The sequence below is a fragment of the Argopecten irradians genome, unplaced genomic scaffold (assembly GCF_041381155.1).
Source record: "Argopecten irradians isolate NY unplaced genomic scaffold, Ai_NY scaffold_0978, whole genome shotgun sequence".
Lineage (NCBI taxonomy): Eukaryota > Metazoa > Mollusca > Bivalvia > Pectinida > Pectinidae > Argopecten > Argopecten irradians.
This window is the reverse complement of record NW_027188445.1, coordinates 1-22,225: the sequence shown is the minus strand read 5'-3', so window position 1 is coordinate 22,225 and position 22,225 is coordinate 1. Positions and strand designations below refer to the sequence as shown.

The 22,225-nt window shown below is 33.8% G+C and overlaps 2 protein-coding genes across 2 annotated transcripts; both read right to left on the bottom strand.

Moving 5' to 3' along the window:
* Positions 1 to 1,797: 1,797 nt before the first annotated feature.
* On the bottom strand, positions 1,798 to 6,388 carry LOC138313845 (uncharacterized; the record flags this gene model as incomplete). The annotated part of the gene is made up of 7 exons (XM_069254114.1): positions 1,798 to 2,205; positions 2,463 to 2,611; positions 2,955 to 3,126; positions 3,397 to 3,657; positions 3,934 to 4,120; positions 4,446 to 4,986; positions 6,045 to 6,388. Coding segments are annotated over 7 exons (1,842 nt in total), but the record flags the coding sequence as incomplete, so codon positions are not given.
* A 368-nt stretch (positions 6,389 to 6,756) lies between these two features.
* Positions 6,757 to 8,359, bottom strand: LOC138313843 (THAP domain-containing protein 10-like). The gene is made up of 3 exons (XM_069254113.1): positions 7,604 to 8,359; positions 7,250 to 7,339; positions 6,757 to 6,810 (listed from the first exon to the last, which is right to left on the bottom strand). The coding sequence occupies exons 1-3, from the start codon at positions 7,976 to 7,978 to the stop codon at positions 6,757 to 6,759; spliced, it is 519 nt and encodes a 172-aa protein (XP_069110214.1). The 5' UTR covers positions 7,979 to 8,359.
* Positions 8,360 to 22,225: the final 13,866 nt, after the last annotated feature.

Sequence of the window (22,225 nt, the reverse complement as noted above, 5' to 3'; positions counted from 1 at the left end):
CTGTGGAATTTACATTCTTTTATCTGCAGCATGTGCCTCCTGTGCTATTCAACCCTCCTTGTTTGTTTTTTTGACGTTAGGGGATCGTGGGGAAATTGAAACAATAGGTATGTTATGTTTTCAGATCATTCAGAAATTCATGATAAGGAGTTCGGAGTTAGCAGGCATTTGAAACTCTAGGTCCCCTACATGGACAAACAGTGAATTGCCGAGATCTAATAACCATACACCCCGGTACCTCAACAGGACAGGAATTTTCACCGGAATTTAAGGTACGTGTTAATTAGTTCAATAGTCCTTTTTCGAAATAATTGATTTGTGCTGAGTTGGCCGCGATAACCCACTGCGGACATTGTGTTTTAATCTGGCGTCCAACATGTTATTGGCCGATTTGAATGTAATGCTTCGCACGATATCTATTTCTGTGCGTCCAAGATCGTGCAAGTGACGATTTATAGCGGCTCGGACATTTATTAAAGTGTTCTTGTGATATTCAGTAGGTCCACTGCACAGAATTCCTAGTCTTGGGTGTGGCCTCTGCATAAAATTGACGGAGTTTTTTAGACATAGGTCTCCTTCATTGATTGTAGCCATTGGAACTTCTTGTCCATAACACCTCCATATTCCAATCTAAAAATGTAATTATATTGATTGATAATCGAAGTTTATAATTGATCTAAAAAATATTGATATTATTTAATGTTATTTACGTCATTGAATTTTATTAATTCGTCTGTTTGTAATGAAATTGTTTTCAACATTCTGGTAGTTTAAGGAAAACTTTCCGTTATGGAATTGATCCAGGTTCGAGTCCTGGCCGGAAGAAAACATTTTTATTATGACAGGAGATTATTTTATTTTAACGTACCTTGGAACAGTTTCATCCCCCATTTCGTATTATTTTTGGTAGATTTGGATTGTCTCGATTTCTTCCAGTGCTTTCAGATCTTCTTCAGAATATTCTTTAAACCTCTGTTGTGGTGTAGGAACATGTTGATTTTCTGATCGTACAAAATTTTCAATCTCGGGCACATTCATGGCTTCGGCCATTTCGGCTCTGGCCTCTTCTGGTGAAACATGTTGATATTCCATTCGGAATATCGAACAAAGTCATTAAAATGTTGTTCAACTCTTCACTGTTCATTTCTAAGTCCTCTACTTCCGTAATATTTTCTTCTAATTGTAGAATATCTTTAGGTTTTCCTAAGTTAAAGCTTGCCATTTTGAGAGCCTCAAATCTGCTTGCACAGTAGCTAAACAGAAGCCCTAGCAGACGACGCATACCAAACTTTTATTTCTTTATTCAAAGTTTGTTTTTTTGGCAAATACTATTTTATTGCCTTAGTTTTAAAAAAATACAATTTTGCTTCAATTGAAACAATTTTAAACCAGTGTTTCTTTTTTTGTTTAATTTTATAAACGGAAGCTCCGTGTTGAAGATCAAAGGGATCCATATCCCTTTGATGTTTACCGACATTGGATGTCCGACGAAAGTAGTTCCGTAGATTTTGTAGGTGGCGCTTATTTTTTTTTTCATAGAGGTATGCAAAAAAAATATCGGCCAATCAGAAAGTCGGATTAAGTATGAAAAACAAAGAAAAATTAATTATATTGAATTAAAACTAATCATTATTGAACTGATTAAATAAAACTTTCCTATACAGTTCTTAATTTTTTAGTTCTGGAATTTAAACTAGACCAGTTTTTATAGTACCAGTTTATAGTATTGGCTTTATATTACACTTTTAAAATCAATGTTTATCTTAATAATTAAACTTTTGACATTATCTGGTGTAGGTATGTAGCTTAACTTAAATATTTATTTTGCAGGTGAGCCTACAGAAATATGAGTTATATACGAAATCCAGCCAACAGAAACAAGAACTGTCTTTACCAAAAACTTCTACATGTATGTAGAAAGAAAACAAATTAAAAAGAATTCAATGTAAAAACATGGTTGTCCTTTTTCAAACTACCATGCCAGTATATTGTCATACTGTCCAGAAACAATGCCGCCTTATGCACTTGTCTCCTTCCTGGCAAACCGTGATGAAAATGAAGAGATAGCCTCCTCTTTGTCTGGATGTAAATAGTCAGAACACAATGGAGCTGGCACAGATGTTGGCAGTCTGATGCTGTTGTTGTTGTGCATCCGCACTTTCTTCGTTATCTGCGTTGTGACGCTCATCAAGTTCTCTACATAGTCTGAGAAATATATAGGTAAAAATGGACATCTTTTTCAAATTCAAAATATAAAACAAACTGTATTAGTCATGTCAAGATATGTTAATATTTTCATTTATTTCAAATCGGTGAAGTTCAAACAGTAGTCTACATTGATCTTTATTACTTTATCCAATATTGATGCTAACAATACTAAATATTAACACATTTGTGATTCTTTTGGGGACAAAAAAATTAAGATATTTGTTGTTGTTTATGAACATGATCATATAACTTACAAAATGATTGGTCAATTTTCATTTGTCGGATCGTGTGTTCTCCTTTCTTATATTTGGGGTAGACAATATTGTATTTTGGAATGCCTTCTTTGGTCAGACTCTGTTCTCTTCCAGAATTCTCATTAAAATGCATAGCAGCTAGCAGCAACCTGTAATTCATAGGTAATAGCTATAAAAATTTAGATGAAGTGATTAACAAACCAAAACATAAATACAAAATTACACAGGTGTATTCAATAAGTGAAAAAAACTACCTTATCTGGTATAGTATATACAGTTATTTATTGTGCCATTGCATATTACAGAGTTGTCAACACAATCAATACCTACCTGCAAGGGCAGATAACTCTGTAATATGCAAATACAGAATAGTCGAGACCATGGAAGTTATGTAAACAGATGATATAAGAAAGAAAATATATACTGGTTAAAAGGCAAGATCCTTTGATTATCTTGTTGATATTGTAATGAAATTGCTTTGAAATATTTTACCTGCAATACATGCCATGATATGAAAAACCAATCATTTTGGGGGCAAAATGGTTAATGGTGCTGTGATATGCCTCAATTTCAGATGTCTGGAATTCTGGTGACAGTTTGGGGATATCTCTCTTCATCTGTCTGGAAGTGATGAGGTCACCAACTTTTTCACATGCTTTGGTTCCTATGAATACAAATATATTTTTAAATAACACAAAAATGAATTAATAAACTAGAAATGTTTGTGAGCAAGAAATGAACTTAGAATATAAGATGTGACAAGACAAGAATTATGGATGTCATTATGTCCTACAAACGGTTTCATGGAAAGAAATTTAAAAAAAAATTAAACATGTTGAAATTGTTCACAATCATAGGGACTACAATAGTAGGAAACAATGGTACTACTGAATCAATACCATGTACATTATTATTCAACCATTTAAAAAAATACCTGGTTTCAGCCATTTTTTCCTTCTTCTGACTTCTGGGTCCATGTCTGGATGAGCACAGTCAGGAAATAAATTTCCATGACCATGATGGATGTTTTGGATGTGGTTTTCCAGAGAAACCCACTTGGCCCACATTATATTACCCTCACCAGGTGGTGTTGACGCAGCGCACCAATACAGGTGGTTTGTTAAGGACTTTATCCAGTCTGTCACCTCTCCACAGTCTTTCTCCTTTGCCAGAGAACAGAGTTTTTTCTTGAGACCTAAAATGAAAGTGGTCATGGATGCTAAATCATTTTAATTTAAGCAGGTATGGTAGGGAGTGATAAATTAATCCATATAGATATATGTAGAAACATATGAATATATATTAATCAATACAATGGCAACCTTCCAAATTCAAACTTAAAAGTTTATCAAGAATAAATCAATTGATATTTCTTTATTTGGTTAGAATCCTCTCATTACATGACAACTTAACGTGTTACTTTAAACATAAGGCAAACAATCATTAAAATTCATCATGTCATTATACTCGCCCTTTGCTACATGCCAGACATCATAGTAATGGTCAGTTGTTGGCATATTCTCTCTAACCCACTTTTGAATCTGTAGGTGCCTGTCTGTTACCAGGGCACCAACACTCAATCCTCTCTCCTTCAACACACTCATAGCCCGGACTAAACCCTCTTTCTCCATATTGTTGCTACTTTTTACCTCGTTACTCTGAAACATATCAATAATACAACTGTATGTTATATTTTTAAGAAATTAAAATAAGTTTATATTGAATAGAGGACCAAGGGTCTAAATGATCATCTGATAACCTTGGCACATTTGAATGGGAAATTGAATTTAGTTGAATTGTAAGGTTTTTTTATAGTTAATATTACTGACTTTGGCATGCATCCTGAACTTTGGACAGGATTCTTTTTTGGAGCGTCTAAATAACTACAGTTTTTCACCTGTACACGAAGAAGACAAATAAAAAAGTAAATTATACAGAAGTAATGTTTATAACTTTTCATGGCACTTATAGATAAAAACATACCTGTACTAACTGGATGTCTATTACAACACCATCTTGAAGGTCCATCAAGCCATATGACCCATACTTGGCACTATGTCCTGGTGTGTCAGCACGGCCATCACCTCCTAACACCAATTGTGTACCTCGTGCCAAGGCATCCTGCACATTATAACGGGACTGGTGACTGTTCCAGCAGAAGCTGATTGCAGGAAAAAGGTAGTTTTTCTGGTGTAACATGAAGGTTTCTTTACTTACATGAGAAATGTTCATAAACTGAAACATTCGGAGTGCTTTTGTTGGAATTGCTCCAGAGAATAGGATGCTTGCTGACATAGCTAAATTCACAGATGGAATAGCCCCAACAAATGGCTGACTGTACCAGTATGTAGGGAATGTACATGAAGCGCAAACAGTCTCAATTTTCACTAAAGTACCCATAACATGTTTTATCTCCCCATGAGCTTCATTCCCACAGAATCGACACACCTGGAAAAGTTCCATCAGGTTGGACTCACAGACTATGAATTTTCGTTCACCTGATGGTCCACTGGGAAAGTCCTCACTAAAACACAAAAGTTATAAACTGTGAACAGACATTTTATCATACCTTGTTAAGCTACAGTATATTTTTTCAGTATAAAATTCCTCCATCCCTAAACCTGACACATCCTTACTAAATGACTCTGGCTGTTACATTACTGTAATTTGTGTAAATTTGCACATTACAGAGTTATCTGTTCTTATGGGTAGGTAATGATTGTGACATCATACCAATATCATTGTACAATGGGAGCTATTAATAACATTGTACCAACATTATCGTACAATGGGAGCTAACTCTTCCGAAATTATTAACCAGCATAATGGTATTCGTAAACAAGAGGCCCAGAGGGTCTGTATTGCTCACCTGGATTCAGAGTCAAAATTTATACAAACTCTGTTCTCCTTTCCCCAAGGATGGTTCTGGCCAAATTTGGTTACAATCTATGTAGAACTCTATGACTGGTAGCTATTTAAAGGCCCACTACCTTTCCGAAACGGCTTATAATTATTAAAATGGGAATGTAAAACGAGACCGATAATTTTGAAGATTCACAAAAGTTATTAACTTACCGTTAATACTGCACATATCGATCATCACCTTCTTAACAATTCTATTAAAATAAATAAAATGTTAATATTCATAACGCGAGTCGTTTTATGTTTCCCGCCGTCGTCCTAAATACCGCACGGTAGATGACTATTACTGCGCCAGACGGCAAAACAGCGAAATGACTCTCCTCTGTTTTCATTTATTACGGATGAAATCATGCATATGTTTGGTGTTGTTACCTCATCTTATGCCATCGATATATATTTTCTGATGTTATAAATGTTTTAACGAAACCTTTATGTTTTACTGCGGAAAGGTAGTGGGCCTTTAAAGGAAATGTTGACAGACGACCGGATGATGGACGACGTCATGACATAAGCTCATACTGTATCTTCATAGAGTATCTTTTGTAAAATATTTGTTTTTGTATTCATATAAAGAAACAACAATGTAAATTTATAATATTGGTTTCAATGACACAATGTTATTTTGTACAAATTATATTTTCTTTCTAATTACATACTCACTGGCTATCAATGTCACTGTCTGATGAGTTATCTGACAAAGATGGTTGATATAGAGACGCATCTTCATCAGATAAATAGCTAAGGGTGTCTTCACTATCCACAACTGATATTACAGGACTTTCTGGTGCAGGAATAGGAGGCTCCGGATCAGTAACTTTTCCCCTTGGCTCACTGGGCAACAGATCACACTGTATACCTATACTTCTTATACATGGTGAGATGTCAACACCTATACCTAAAGGAAAACAGATGTAAACATTCTTAATTGTCTTTTTTCTTATATCTTTGTAAAATAAATCGCAAGAGCTGGTGTACAAAATAATACTAAGTCCATGTGTTGTGTGTCAAAAGAAAATAGATATATGATTAATATTATTATGTGGTACATATCAGACATAAGCTTACATTTGTAAGTGGTAATGTGAAATAGTTTAACGAGTACTGAAATCACTTATCATGTATAATACAGTATTCTAAGAGAAGCTTTCAAATTTCTTTACTGGTAATATATAATTCGATAAGAATTTATGAGATCCATATCAAAATGCCTTAATAAGGCATTAGATTACAGTCATACAGAAAGTTTAAAAACTAAATTATTTACATTAGTATATGTGTTATGTAAATTACAAACATACCCTTTTTCTTTGGGTCCTGATTTTTATTTTTAACCTGTGTTTTTTTGTCCACAAGCTGAACTTTTGGCTTGTCATCACGCTGATATCGCTGATGGAGTATGTTCGGAAAAAAAGGCAGGTTCTACATTCTAATGAAAAAAATAATGAGTTATAATAAAGAAAATCATAATATAAACATATTGGCAGTGACAATATTACACAGGTATGCTACACTAGGCCTAAAATAAATAATATATGATTTGCATATGGTTGGTTTTGGTTTTATTAGTTTAACGTCCTATTAACAGCCAGGGTCATTGACGTGCCAGGTTTGTTGATGGAGGGAAGCCGGAGTAGCCGCAGAAAAAACCACCGACCAGTGGTTTGTACCTGGAAACTGCCCCACATGGGATTCGAACTCGCAACCCAGTGGCTTGTGGTAATATGTCATGACATCTTAACAACTCGTATATATACATGCATATATATATATGTATTTACATATATATACATACATGTATGTACTGATATCAACAACTGAACAAGTTATATCTTTATCTACATACATATATGATATATTTAACATACCTCTTTGTCATTATCAGTTAGAGGTACATGTGGTGTTGATGTACATGTTGGTGTGTTCTGTTGACCAGCAGCAAGAAAATCTGACATAACCTACAATTCAGAGAAAAGAAAACCCAGTGTAAACAGATGTTATTACGAACTGACAATACAAAGTAAAACATGACTAACCGAGTTATTTTATTGTGTTTATTCAAACTTCCATTGTTCAATATACAGAATGTACACTTACTTTTCATATACAATATACAGTGTAACATGTAGGCATACATGTATTCCATATTTTTTTCAATTTTGGATTTTTTTTTTTTCAATATTGGCTCAAACAGAGGCTTGCTTATATATTTAGATACGTACCCTGGCGATTTTTCTTTTCTCATATGCTCCCCTTGGTTTTTTTTCTGGAACTGGTGCGTCGTCTTGCCTCTCACGGCCTCTCTTTGGGTATATTGATGGCACTGACCCAGTGTTTAGCCTTCTCTTGGAAGCGAAACCTAAACTTTCTTTAATGTTGAACTGGACAGCAAAACATGATGTGGTAAAATGTTCACTACAAATTGCGCTATGCTTCGTGGGTTCTTCCCAGTCGGCCCTTGTCAGCTTAACAAACCTTTTCCATGCGTTTCGTGTCTTTGTTTCCTTCGGGAAAGTGTGGACGGACACTCCGTTACCTGCGGTGTTGCTGCAGCCTGCTACAATACACCGTCGTCCTTTGTGGCGAAAGCTTGCCATTTCAATCACATTTACAGGGAAAAAATATGGGATATAAAAAACTGTATACGTACGTAAAAAAGATAAAGTCAAATATAAAGAGGCGAGGAGTTATAGTACAATGTTGTCAAATGGATACGCATCGAGCAGAAGCCATAGTGTTGTCACAGACGCAATCTGTTGCTCACAGTACGTCACTTCCGGTAAAAAGGGGAATTCCCTAAAGTTGACAGATTCTAAAGGTATGTTTTTGAACGGAGGTTACTTTTACGCCCTGTATATGTGAAATGACGCACCGGAAATTTTTTTTCTTCGTGGCTCAGTATTTTTTATGGTTTATTAATGATTTTATTTAAGGTTTGCTTCAACATTACACTACCTCTTTAAAGATGCTCCACCGCTGACAAATGGTATTTTTTCACTATTAAAAACAGGAACAGACGATTAAGTATTTTTCTTCAGTTACAAATGTTACATACTTTACACTATTACCACCATTGAAAAGTTTGAGCTTCTAATTTTACTTTAAGTTAAAAATATATAAAAAAAAATAATTAATTGCATCCCGAAAAAATTCCGTGGCACTATATCATATACGGAATGAAGTACTGATTGCGCTTTGACCAAAGGCAAAATAAATTATGATATCATTCTTTGTGTTAATTAGACATGTATATACACGATTAAGCACTGACTATTGTTCAAATGATGAATATAATTTCTGCTCTGTCGGCGGTGAAGCATCTTTAATATTAACACAAAATAAAAACCTGCCTTTTACTCACAACATACAGATGGTATCTTTCAGACTTAAAACTCCAAATGGGGATTAAATAGACAATATAATTGCCGAGTGAATGTGATTTATAAGAGTTGTCTCCCCTTACCTTCATTTTCAACCCCAACCGTGATTCGTTCTATGATGGATTTCCAACCTTTAAAATGGCATTTCTGTTTAAAATCCGAACAAGATCATTGACACGAAAGAGGAAAAAAAACTTTGATAATCTCTTTCGCCAAAAAATCCGTGTGTATATGAATCCAACAATTGTTCTGTTGTACGAGTCATTGAAGAATACAATTGAACAAAATTTAAAAAAAAAAAAGTATACTCTTTTCAGTAATATCTTTCAAATTGACAGTTATCCTTTTATAACACCTTATAATTAGATCAAGTGGTTTCTTAAATTTGTGACCTTTTATTATCTGGGATTCTAATGATAGCCCGGAGAAATCGATACATGACGGTTTTTTTTTTGTTTGTTTTTTTTTTTTTTTTTTTTTTGCATTGTGCATGCTATTTTTTCGTAAGAATGTTCTTTTGATGTACAGAGTGCACAGTATGACTTCATTGCGCAACAGTACAAGTGCATTTACTCCAAAAATGTGGTCGTTATAAATTATTGTTCTTCGTTATGTTTGTTTTATTATTTTTTTCATAATATTTTTTTTTCCTTTTGAAGAGTGGTATTGTTGTAATTAAATAATTTTTAGTTACATGTAATCCGTAACTGGTTATATGGAACTTAACAATTATTTTTTTCTATGGTATTTGAGTCACATTCTGGCCGTTGGACGCTCTTCAATTTACATGCACTCCCAGTTGCTATTTTTTCGATTTGTCAACTTCAGAGTAATGTGTGTAAATTTAAAAAAAATGTTCATCATTTCGTGTGAACATTTGTTATTGCATAGATACATGTTTTTATGTTAGAAGTTTTATGTTGAATTATCATTCATTTTGAAATAATGTTATACATTAAAATCTAAAAAGGGTGCACTGAATAATTTAGAACTCCGTTCTTGACCAACAGTTGATACTGATTATTATAGAATCGAGTAATCTACATCCCGATAACAAAGTGAACAAGATAAAGTAAGCTAACAGAAGCGTCTTAACCTTGTCAATCATGAACGATAATGAGGCCCTACTGGCAAAATCATACACATCCGGTTTACTGCTCTAAATAATTCAGGTATCGATCGAGTAAATATTAACCTGCAGACAGTCTGTTTTCTCCGAGTTTGAATTCAGAACCTCGTCCGTTAAATACTATTATTTAAAACAACGCACCGAGGTAAAATATTGTACAGGGCGAGGTTAATAAATTTTAGCATTCGGAAATCCCGCCGTGGGGCCCCTTTGACTTTGTTCTGTGACGTCACAATGTCACTTCCTAGATACCAACATTGGCTTCTCCCGTTACCAAACATGGCGGAAATCGGACTAACACGAGTGCTCACCTAGTTCGACTTGAACATAGGTAAGTTAAATCAATGAATTTGCACGAGTGATGTGATCTACAACAGTTATTTTTCACATTCCTTGTGAATTTTGTAAATGTCGTATGTTTAGTCAAGTTTGTATGGCCGCTGACGAGCCGCTAGCTGTGGTTGACTGTTGACACCGACAGTTTACACGGGTCAATGGGTTTATGATGATCGTACACAGAATGTCACTTGTAAACTTCTAACGGTACAATGGAGAAAATATATCTGGTTCTATTTATGACATAGATGTTTTCTTCCTAAAACATATACAGGTTCATGCAGATAGAACTGTATGTGACACTCGCATGGATTTACTTACCTGTATTAAATACTTATAATATATACAGGTATGTCTCAGCATGAGTTCGGCATACAATATAAGTTAATGTTACTTGTGTAGATAAGCCGAAATCTGTTCTGGCAGGTGGGTTTGGCAACCCAGGTTTCAAATGGATACTTTGTATATAAAATTTGAGTTATAAAACGATATGGTCTAATATAGAGTAATTTATTTCTTATAATTGATTAATTAATTAAAAGGTTTCTTTTGTTTTTCGTAAGTAGATTTCTAATAAAAATACACAGTGTTAATTAATTACTTGTTATAAAATAAATTTTGAGAAAACTGTCCGAGTACTTTAGGTCTAATTTCTCATAATAAAAGCTACCATTATATTGATATTATATTCATTGATTTGTTTCGTTTCTTATTAATTCTTAACTCTATTTGCTCAGCTTCCTATGAATGTTTCTACTAGAATTATATCTGAATATTGTGATTTTATGAAACTTTATCTCATTTGATAATTAAATTTTTGAACGTGCATATATATACATGTAGCATATTCATGGATCATGAGAAGTCGATTTTGAAATGTTGGTTTTCATTTTTGAAAAGTTGATATTATTTTATAACATTCACCAATTTACGATTGAGCATCTTCAGTGAATGAACTGCTTAATTCAAGGCAGCTAGATGGCCCTACATTTTTAGCAGATTAAGATGTAAAATAATCATTTTTAATATATCTGGGAGAATCAAAATATATGGAATATACATATACATGTGTTTCAAACCCAAGAGTCGAATCTGATTTTTGTGAGTCAAAAACATACTCTCAGTGGTCTAAACCTGAAATTGTCTCATATTAAGTATGAGAATTTACAGGAATCTCCGATTTTTACTACGATGTCATCATGTCTCTATCACAACGTTTAATTGTCCAATGTATCCGATACACATTAAGCACTAGAGTCTATATTAGACCGCCGGAGGGCTTCTTCAATCGACCTTTATCCATTTCAACATGTTGACAATACAATGTTATATTGTGTGTGTAATGTACTAAATTCAGTCTGTATTGTAGTAACTAGGGAATCTCCAGATCTGTATTTCACCTTTCATCGATTTTTGTTTTCAAATCTAATGAAATATAAATATCTCCTAATGTGTAGACGCGTTATTTTATTTATTTCATTTGAGAAAGTTCGTTCCTTGTTCAATATCGATTTCTTTTATGCGTAGATCCATTTTCCTATCGGAATATTTCTTTCGACAGGTAAGGGTTGAAAGATTGATTAATACGAAGAAGAATATTCTCATTGTTATTTTATAAAATGTAAAATTACATAGAATGACACTTTAAATAAAGTACATGTTTATAAATATATACAGTAAATAACACATTTTGTCAAATCTCCGTATATTTTTCATGTCCGAATTTGAATTTTCAGATATATAAATCGTCTGGCTAATAATTATGTAACATAGACACTAGAATAGCGTCAAATACATAAACGCTAAAGTTTATGTGAATTTCATATTTTTTCTTCAAACAACGTGTACAACACGTTATTAAAAGCCTTAATGGGACATATTTTCATAAGATTCTTGTCATAGGTTAAAAATCAAGGTACGGTGCCAATGAATTATAGGCAAAATCTATTGAAAATATCACAATAAGCCTGCAAATGCTTAGAGGTAAAAAGAAAATCAACGCCAGAATTTGTTGGTTTGATTAATACCTTTACACAGAATAGAACATGCAATAATAAATGATATAAAGATAACTCCAAAATCACATGTCGATTACGAATGCATTAAATCTGTCAAGCATTGTATCAGAAAGTGTTATAATCGTGTTTGTGCCGAGATATAAAGCCTACTAAGGTTATCTCATAATAAGTTTACACAATAAAACACCTAAATCTAAACCCGTTACCAAGCACGCACATATACACATGTAGACAAAGCCACTCGAAAGGTCAAGTTTACATAAAAAAATTAAAACCTGCCATGAAAAGTCTATTAAAGCGACCGTTGTTGATCTTTCGGGTTCCAACACAATGCAGATGTTGACTTAGAGCCGTAACTGGCCTTCTAAAGCCCGTTTTTACCTGAGAGTATATTTTACCCACTGAGAATAATATACGTTCAAAGCTAAGGTCTATGTTGTGTGTGTATACAAACGGTACACGTCATGTTTACTTTACCTCTTGACCGAGGACAACGCGGGTCCAGAAATATAAGGCTAGTGTACCGTATATAACGTCGCACATTTAAACCACCCTGTATATTAGATTAGCTATATAATATGATTTCAACAATATTTGAAGATCTTACGTACACATTAAAAGGCAGTGGGCCAATTATTTTATTGGTGTACTTCTATAAACATACGTGTAAAACGTTTTATACAATCCAAGCAACTTTTCAAATACCCTTGATAGAACAAATATATACATACGTAATTAAAATCCGATAGAAATCTAATGAAAAAAAAACCTTTAAAGTTTTAAAAATACAAATCTGAATTGAATCCGGATTGAAGTCGTGTTTTTACTGTTCTCTTATATCAGAAACATATATTAGCTACAATGTAAAACATGATCACGTTTTTGTATTTTGTCCCGAAGAACCACGTACTGTACTGCTTGGAATTGGCGCAGATGGGCGAAATAGTCCCTGTTCAAATGGTAACATGCAAGCCGATGTTTTGGATATTGCATACACTACAATGACTAATTTATTTCATACACTTTATAACGAAATTTCTCTGATACATAAAATGTTCGGAGGAAATTCAAGCCGATGGGATACAATGAGATAGTTTGAGGGGATGAAAATTAGAAAAGGGTTGTGTGATGAAGAGTTGTGTATTAGACAGTGTTTAAGAGAATAGGGAGATAATTGGCGATAATTCCCGATCATTGCCGATGATAGATCCGAACTAATTAGTTCAGTTCGATTCCTTCCCAGCATCGCAAGCTTGTCAATCAGCGCGACCCGACTGGAGGAAACAAGATGACGTGACGAACACGTTCAATTATTAATCCACCTGCCGAGAGTCTTTTCTCTGTTTGTGTCGACTGGTTTTACCCATTAAGGAACACCTCGTTTGCTCTAATCAATTCCGTATGCACTATCGGGTAAAGATCTCATACATATTTGATTGGCTGACAAACATCGCTCTTGAAGAGGTTGATGGGGCGGAAACGAAAGCCCCGGTATGGCTGATAATTTTGTTGTTATCGATAGTCTCATTGGTTTGTACACACACACAACGAGTCGATGTAGTGTCTGGTTAGCTTAACTGATTAAATATAAATTGCTCACTTATCTCTGAAGTCCTACGAGAAGAGAACTGTCACATGACATGACCGTATTGTTTTGTTTCCAAGAGACAGACAGCAAATTAACTACGAAATTATTTATGTATGCACCCATAAATGTTGACAGTTTTAACGTCTTTAATGGAGTTACGGCCCTTTGAAATGTTTTACCTGTCTATTCTTATCACCAAATGTTTGCATTTGATTTTTTTTGTATTAAAAGACACTCGAATTTCAGCTTCAGTATACATACATAACAAGCTATTTGGCCATTATATCGTTTGTAAACATTAATTCCTTTTAAAATACCGAACGTGGTTGGGCTAAATGTACACCATGCAATATTCAACCTTTTGTCCAAGTGATTTACCATAAATGTATGAATGCAAGAAAACTTCCGCTCCTTTGAACTAATCACAACGCTAACTTGATTAAAACACACGTTTCTACATTGCATAATCTCTTCAAAACTACAAAGTCATTGAAGTTCTGATTTTTACAATGAAATAATTACGCCGTTGTTTCAGCCAATCAGAAGCGGTGTTACAAACGACAGCCTCATTTTTTTTCCAATTATAGACTGTTTAATTAAATTTCTAAGCCGATGGAAATGCTTGTCACAAGAAAGTTTGAATTATATATAAAAATGTACGCATGAAAAAAAGAGCGTAATGCTATCTCGGTTTCCACAAATCTGCTCTCTATGCCAATGCAAGAGATCATGAATTACTTCCATGAGCGCTAAACATAGAATAAAGATAATCAATGATGTGAATGCTTGAAATTACTTTCGTATCGCACATTGAATAAATCCACATTATAAAGCTGTTTCAGTTACAAGTCTTGTAAGTAAGCCAGCCGCAAGGCACCGCTATCGACATCATTACACGTAAATCTATCCGTAAGCCGAGTCCATTACACATAGAAATCCGTTGGGCTTATTTATCAATATTTCCACAATTGTCGGAGACTGTGTTGTCTAAGTGGTTACTGTCAATGTTTAGTTATCTACGATAGCAGAGAAATCGACGTTCTATTACCTAAGTTACATCCGAACTGCCAGTGCCATCCAAGGTATGAAAGCACACGTTGTTTTGTCACCTTGAACAGGAATAGAAAGCAACATTTTAGTAATACAATACTCCGTATACCTTTCTAATGGCTTGTCTCAAAGGGCTTGATGAATATGCAACTATCACACAATTGTTCACTCATAGCAAGTTCTGAAAGCAGCATTATATTTTTTATTTTTTTTTTTAAATATAAATAGAACATGTATTACATTCAAAAAGTTGTAATTTTCTATGTCTAATCTAAGTTATACGGTACTTGTATGGTAATTTCTGAAAGATCAATCGATCACTGAGCAGTTTCCTTAGTCACCATTACGAAGAATATAAAAATAATAATAATTGAAAAAAAAGTACTCATATTTTTCACACACAATGTCCCAAATCATTCGCCTGATGTTGAAATGCAGTGACATGCATTTGTATCATAAGAACTTTGGCGTTCATGTTCTGCCAACGTCCATTGATATATGGACTGTGTATCGGAACATTGTGTCCCCTCGGTAACTACCAAGGTTCCTGTGCAATGCTTTATAGTGCTTGTATCCCGAGTTATGGCACAGTTATTGACAGATAACGGTGTTAATAGCAGGCCTGATTACCCTCTCTCCCTCATTATTGTGTGATTTGATTGGTGCAGCCGCGCGGAATCCTATCCGCTTATTTCCACGACGGACGGCATTCGGTGATCTGTCTCGATTAATTCACAGCCATCAGACAGTTGATCCTTTGTCCATGTATCGATCTGGGTCCACCTTAAGTTGGAGTTCAATCGAATAGAGTTTTAAGGTATTGAATATGACAGATATTGATGCAGCAATTGATCTCTGTAACTTACCTGAAGGATTGTTATTTGCATATAATGATTATGTGGATGTTGCAAATGTTTGTGGTAGATTCACCAGCGACTTGTTGTAGCCATAGGGATCGTATATGTGTTGATTAAAACAACACGATTCGATTAGAAATCGAAATTTGAATCTATACATTCTAAAGACAACGAAGAAATCAAAATAATGTGTCACCCTTTTTCCTTTCGGATATCAAAGAAACCCCAATCCTAGGTTCATAACGTTAAAATCCTGCGAGTCGAGGGTGAGGGGAGGAGTTCTTCTGTGAAAACAAACTTGAGAGACTAGTGTAGTCTAGGTGCTTAGTTCCTTTAATGATCCATTCATGACATCCCTTCCCTCAAAAAAGTACAAAAATAGAAAAACCAGAACACATTACGTTGTATGCTACGTTATTATCTATAAAAGCAACTATGATCATTTTCCGATTTCTGTAGCCCTAGTGTTTCAATTACCCGGTAGGGTGATCATTTATAGGATTAGCTGTTACCCTGTGTGGGCATATGACGTTCATACACTATAATAATCAACATAAAACGGGGTCCCTGACCGCATTTATCATCCCTAAATCGTCTAATAATAAGCATTAATTCGGCCCGAATTAAGGATAATCAGATATACTATACTTATAATGTGGTATTGGGCAAATCACTAACCCGTAGTATAATATGTGAACCTTATTATACTATTGGACCTTAATCGTGTGTATGCGCATGCCAAAATGAATATTTGGTTATCAGTTTTACAGATAAGAATTGATAAAGCACTTGTTTTTCACTATGACAACCAACCATAACGAGATGATCATGAGGTCACAGTGACCTATTTAAAGTACGGTGTACATGAGACTGAACTGAATATAGTGCCGGACATGCTTGATCGTACGTTTCGTCGAGAAATCGTACAAAGTTCAGAACTTGACAAATAAATAACCAGATCCAGAAGTGAATACATTATGTTTCCATGTATTTGAAAGGTGGTTGCTATCTTTGGATTCATAATCCTGACTCTACCGCTCAGTGCGTGTCTATATAGTGTGTAAGTCTATGGTTTACCCACAGTGTTTGGAAAAAATCAGGTTTTACTTGTGTCAATCATACACTAGTCTCTTTTCTTTGTATTCAATGCCATCAGTCAGTCTCCCAAGGTCTCCCTGTGTCCATTAATTTTAAAAATATACAGTTTATATAATGATGAACGAAATGAAACAAAGATTCAAAGCATTGAATGAATTTTTTACGACATATAAAACTGATATGCAAATGGATGACTGAACTTAAGGAACATTCCAATGATTTGTATTTTGCACGGAGTGGTATTTAAGAAATATGATGCTAGTTTGAATTTTGCACGGAGTGGCATTTAAGAAATATGATACTTGTCAACCAGTTATAATTACCTATATAGATATACCTACCTTTTGAGTATTAGTGTTAATGTATGGAAACTGATATCCTTATTGAGCTGTGTTTTAAATACTATTTCTTTGAGACTTAAACTTGCTTGAAATTCCTGTTCACGTGATAATGTAGATTTCATAATAGGTCAATTATTTCACCATTACGATAAAAAACGGAGACAATTGATCGTGAAATAATCACAGGTAATGGCTGAGATGGTGATATTCCTGGGCGTTTATAACTACATAAGGTTACCTGTTGTATAGTAGAAAGAGGTCACCAATTATATATGTAGTATAACTGTCGTTAAATATTCAAAGAGAATAATTATGCTGTCATAAAAATGATTATGGTGTCATGTATTGTATGAGAAAATAAAACCATAAAAATTTTCTTTTAACACACCAAGGACAAACTGTCTACGGCCATAAAGAAAACCCAGCATTTAGAAAAAAATATTTCTTTGCTATATTTATATGTTATTTAAATCCATAATAATTTGTCATTGTATAATATAAACGTGTTTCCATAAAAAAATGTCATTATGTTTTTCATACAATTAATTTCGGTGTTTATATGTACTAGTAATGGCTGTAACGTAAATGAAACGTACACCAAGTAAATTAAATAAGTTGTTCACGTGCAAAAAAATACAGTAATAATAATAATGAAACAAAAAAAAAAGAAAATAGTAATGATAATATTAAAACAAAACAAAATACATAATCAATGTTGTATTCTAGATTTATTTTAAAGAAGCTTTAAACAACAAATTACCTCATTTTCACTTTTCTTGTGTTTCTCAAAGTGAAAAAAAAACGGAAATAAGCAATTGTAATAAATTAAAGACCAGTACGCTTCATTTTCTCATGCCATTTTTAACCGGAAACAGAAAAAAAAATTTCCTTCGTATCTGATCCTTTACGTTTCGACTGTTTTGATGATGCACCTACCGTACCGTTACTCTAGGTATTGTGTACAGACAAGTTCATAGTGTCCATAACAACTAGAAGCACTGTAAACATATGTATATTGATTTATCACCTGAATCCTACCTATAAAACAATAAAGAAATACAAAATGGATGATACTCAAAGAGCATATTTGATAGACCATAAAGGACCTTAGCTCTCTTCAAGGGAAACAGAAAAGTGTAATAACAAATTAAAACTATAGTAGAAATTGCGAAAATGTATAATGATTTCTGCTTATACTAAATGATAACTTACAGAATATATGTTTGGAAGTGCTTCAAAAGGATTAATATATCTCTTGGTCTCCAAAATAAAGTCAATGAAAGATTAACAAGTAGTAAAATTATCCACTGAGGGACAACCGCAGCTACAACCAGTCAAGATAATCAAGAGGCATCAGCACAATCAACTACTAGATTCGTTTGATACGAAGTTCAGCCTAAGTAGATACATTGTAGGTGTGCTGCATTCTAGTTTTAGGCGCAAAAAAAAAAGAAAGAGAATATTCCCATTTAAGCTTATAATCAATCATACAAACTGTAACCAAACTAGTTTTCGCGTGTGATTATTTCGCGGGCATTTTGAAATCGCAAAATGTAATCACCACGAAAATGTTTCAAACATGTTGAAGGTACAATATAATTTTGTGATTCTAAATCGCGAAATTAATTGATCGCGAAAAGGTAATTTAGCACAAAAAAACGCGAAATTAAGTACCCGCGAAAGTAAAACAAATGTCTATTCATAGACATATTTTTGTACCATAAAGATTCACACATAATTGATTCCCATTAATAAATATGTTAATTAGTCCTAATTTGATTGGCCATAGGTCACTGACCGCTGTAAGCCCCATAGTAGATTTATACGTCTTCTGATTGGTCAAGCCCCTGATTTAGCCCTTTAAATAACGCCGTTGAGCGAAAATAACACAACAAACATATATTCTTAAACGAAAACAAAGGATGAGGATTACAATATGCATGATACAAAGATATATTAATAAGAATAAAAACAACCATAAATTCACACATAAAGGTTGGAAGGACGGGGTTGGTTGGAGGGATGTTTTAAATTTCTTCTACCTTCTAAAACAGTATGTAAATGCTGACATTTTTAGAAATATTCTCAATTTTCAAAGATGGCGTCTGAAGCTGTATGGATGGGGCTCTATAGTGGGGACTCCCTTTGTCTTACAAGGGCTAAATCAGGGGCTTGACCAATCAGAAGACGTATAAATCTACTATGGGGCTTACAGCGGTCAGTGACCTATGGCCAATCAAATTAGGACTAATTAACATATTTATTAATGGGAATCAATTATGTGTGAATCTTTATGGTACAAAAATATGTCTATGAATAGACATTTGTTTTTTGTCCTGCTAAAGATTAAAGTTACGTACATGTTTACATTCAAATCAGTAAGGCTTCTTGGTCCATACCTCGAGCTTTGTTTGCTCAAAATTTTCATGAAATAAAGACTAAACAATAGGATGGCTCTTAAATCTTGGCATACCCCTGATAAAGCGGGGAAGCCGTTTATTTTATTAGATTTATATTATAAGGAAATATGATTTTGAGTTTCTTGAAAAATTTTAGCGAAGGTGAGCGAAAATAACGCCAAACTGGCCTTATAAGCATAAGGCCAGGCGCCACCATTGTAAACATCGTATCTGCTCTAAGAAACGATCAATAGTGTTACTACAACACCTGCTTGAGTTGAATGTTTATTCATTTTGTGACGTGACTACACAACACATATCACTATTGACACAAACCGATCACGGGAATACTTCATAATGCTAGAACACTGTCACCATAATAGATACAAGTTATGAACAATATTTGCTAGATAGTTGAATATTATTCATTAAGTACATATTTCACGACAAAAATAAGGCAATCTCCGCAAGCTTTTGTTATTGCCATATACTCCAACAAAATGGGAAATTGACAGTAATATTTACAAATGAAATTTGTCGCAATCATTGGGACCACAATGGCTGGGTGGTTAATGTATCACATATTCTACAATGCCCGTGGCAAATTCAGTTGAAGCCATTTTTATCATATTTCATATCCACATTCATGCATTGCAATAAACACTCTATTGTAATTGTAAAGGTTTTAAAAAGGTAAAAAAAAAATAACAGAAAATTATGCTCAGATCTGTTCAGTTCAGTTTTTATCACTTTGAAACATTTGGTTCATCAGTGGTACAAATATATTCAGTACAGTGCAGAGATTGACAAGAACAGACAAATACACGCAAACAAAACACTCACATCTTACGTAGTGTGGTCCGCTAAACCTGCCTATATTATTAGGCTTTTTCTAAGAAAAAAATGCCTAATATATAGTCAGCTCGCGGCACCTCTTAAAAATTTGAAATCGTAGGACAGATTTGCATTACATGGACGATATGTTAGAAATATGCCGCTGACGTAGCGAAGGTCAAATCTGTCCTACGATTTCACATTTTAAGAGGTACCTCGAGCTGACTATATATTAGGCATTTTTATAAAATGTTTTTAAAAAATCTAATAATATAGACAGGTTTAGCGGACTATACTTAGACATCTCACAGGACTACCATAAATCATGCTTAATAAATTCAATTGCATTTATATATTAAACAGAAGAACTATATACCATCAATACTTGTCTTTTTCAGTCTCACCTCAAATTATTCACACTACATTGACATCACATTCATCTAACTCTGGAAATATATACTTAAACTATTGTTTTCATGTTATGTATTTCTAGCTATTTGGAAAAATTATATTCTTTAGTCAAAACCTTACACAGCCGAAGACTGGTGATAACATTAAAGAACACAATAAATCCTTTTCATTGTATTGATATAATGAATTAGGAGTATCTGGAGAAAAGTCACCGACCAACAACGCGTACAAGGCAACTGCCAAACCTTTTAATCCTCTGACTCGCAACCCAACTAGTGCAGCATTTTTGACTTGTCATAGAAAATAAACCCTAGAATCACGCAAGCGATATATTAGAACACAACAATAACTTTATAAAGCAGCGATTATGAGGTATATTTCCCTTTTTTATTTGTGTAATGTTAAATACAATCCCGAATTAAACCAACAAATGATCGTCTGTTAATCTGAATTACTAGATCAATGGAACATTGTCATTACGTAATGGGATACCGAGGTATTGGGTTGTAAAATGTACTAACTCCTGCAGCGAAATGTCACATTAATATGATAAACAGCTAGTGTATTAAAACCAGTACAGGACTAGGTAGGCGTACCCGTATAAACTGGGCTATGGTTTAAAGTCTCAGCTATTGACTGAACAATATCTATCTGTTAATACATGGGATTGAAATGAACTGTTCATATTATATAGCACAAACAGGTAGCACTTCTTAGTGGTTTATTGTCAAGTGATTCATTCATGTTATAAGGAGTTCATTGTAAAGGTAAGTGTGACGAATATGTAAGTGTCTTATAATATTTTATATGAAATTCTACAAAATATTGTCTGTCTCAATTAATAGATAAATATTTTGGATTTATTTTTTTGTGTCAGCTATTTGTTAGGTTTTATTTTTAGTGTGCGTCCTATTAACTATTAACCGTTGTGATTAAATAAGGACCCTTTGTTTCCTAGGAAAGTAAAATACATCAACTAAGGGTTTGGTCTTCGTGGATATCAAACTCACAATTCAGACTTAAAATGAAGTCTGACTTTGATATCTCATCTGTAGAGGAAACTTCACCATTATAACCAACATAACGTGGATGTTTAGAAACTTAGTATAGAACTCCGATGAAATACTTATTTACCCATGAGTAAATATGAATGTGTAAATGTGTGAATAATTACTACTTTTTGATCAATAACATAATATTTACTTCAATAAAACAAATATGTTCAGGAAAATATAATTGTCATTTAATCAATGAATTTAAATTTACTCTTCCATCTTATCAATTTGAGGTCAATACCATATCGCTTTGTAACTTTTTAATATCCAATTATTATCTCTACTCTTTATGTACATATCATTAGCTAAAACTTAAGCTTATAGGGATGATAGATGGTATACTACATA

Coding starts and splice junctions, on each gene's coding strand:
- LOC138313843 (XM_069254113.1), bottom strand. CDS start 7,978: ATGGCAAGCTTTCGCCACAAAGGACGACGGTGTATTGTAGCAGGCTGC. Junction 7,340..7,603: donor AGAAAAGAAAAATCGCCAGG/GTACGTATCTAA, acceptor TCTGAATTGTAG/GTTATGTCAGATTTTCTTGC. Junction 6,811..7,249: donor TAACTGATAATGACAAAGAG/GTATGTTAAATA, acceptor TTTTTTCATTAG/AATGTAGAACCTGCCTTTTT.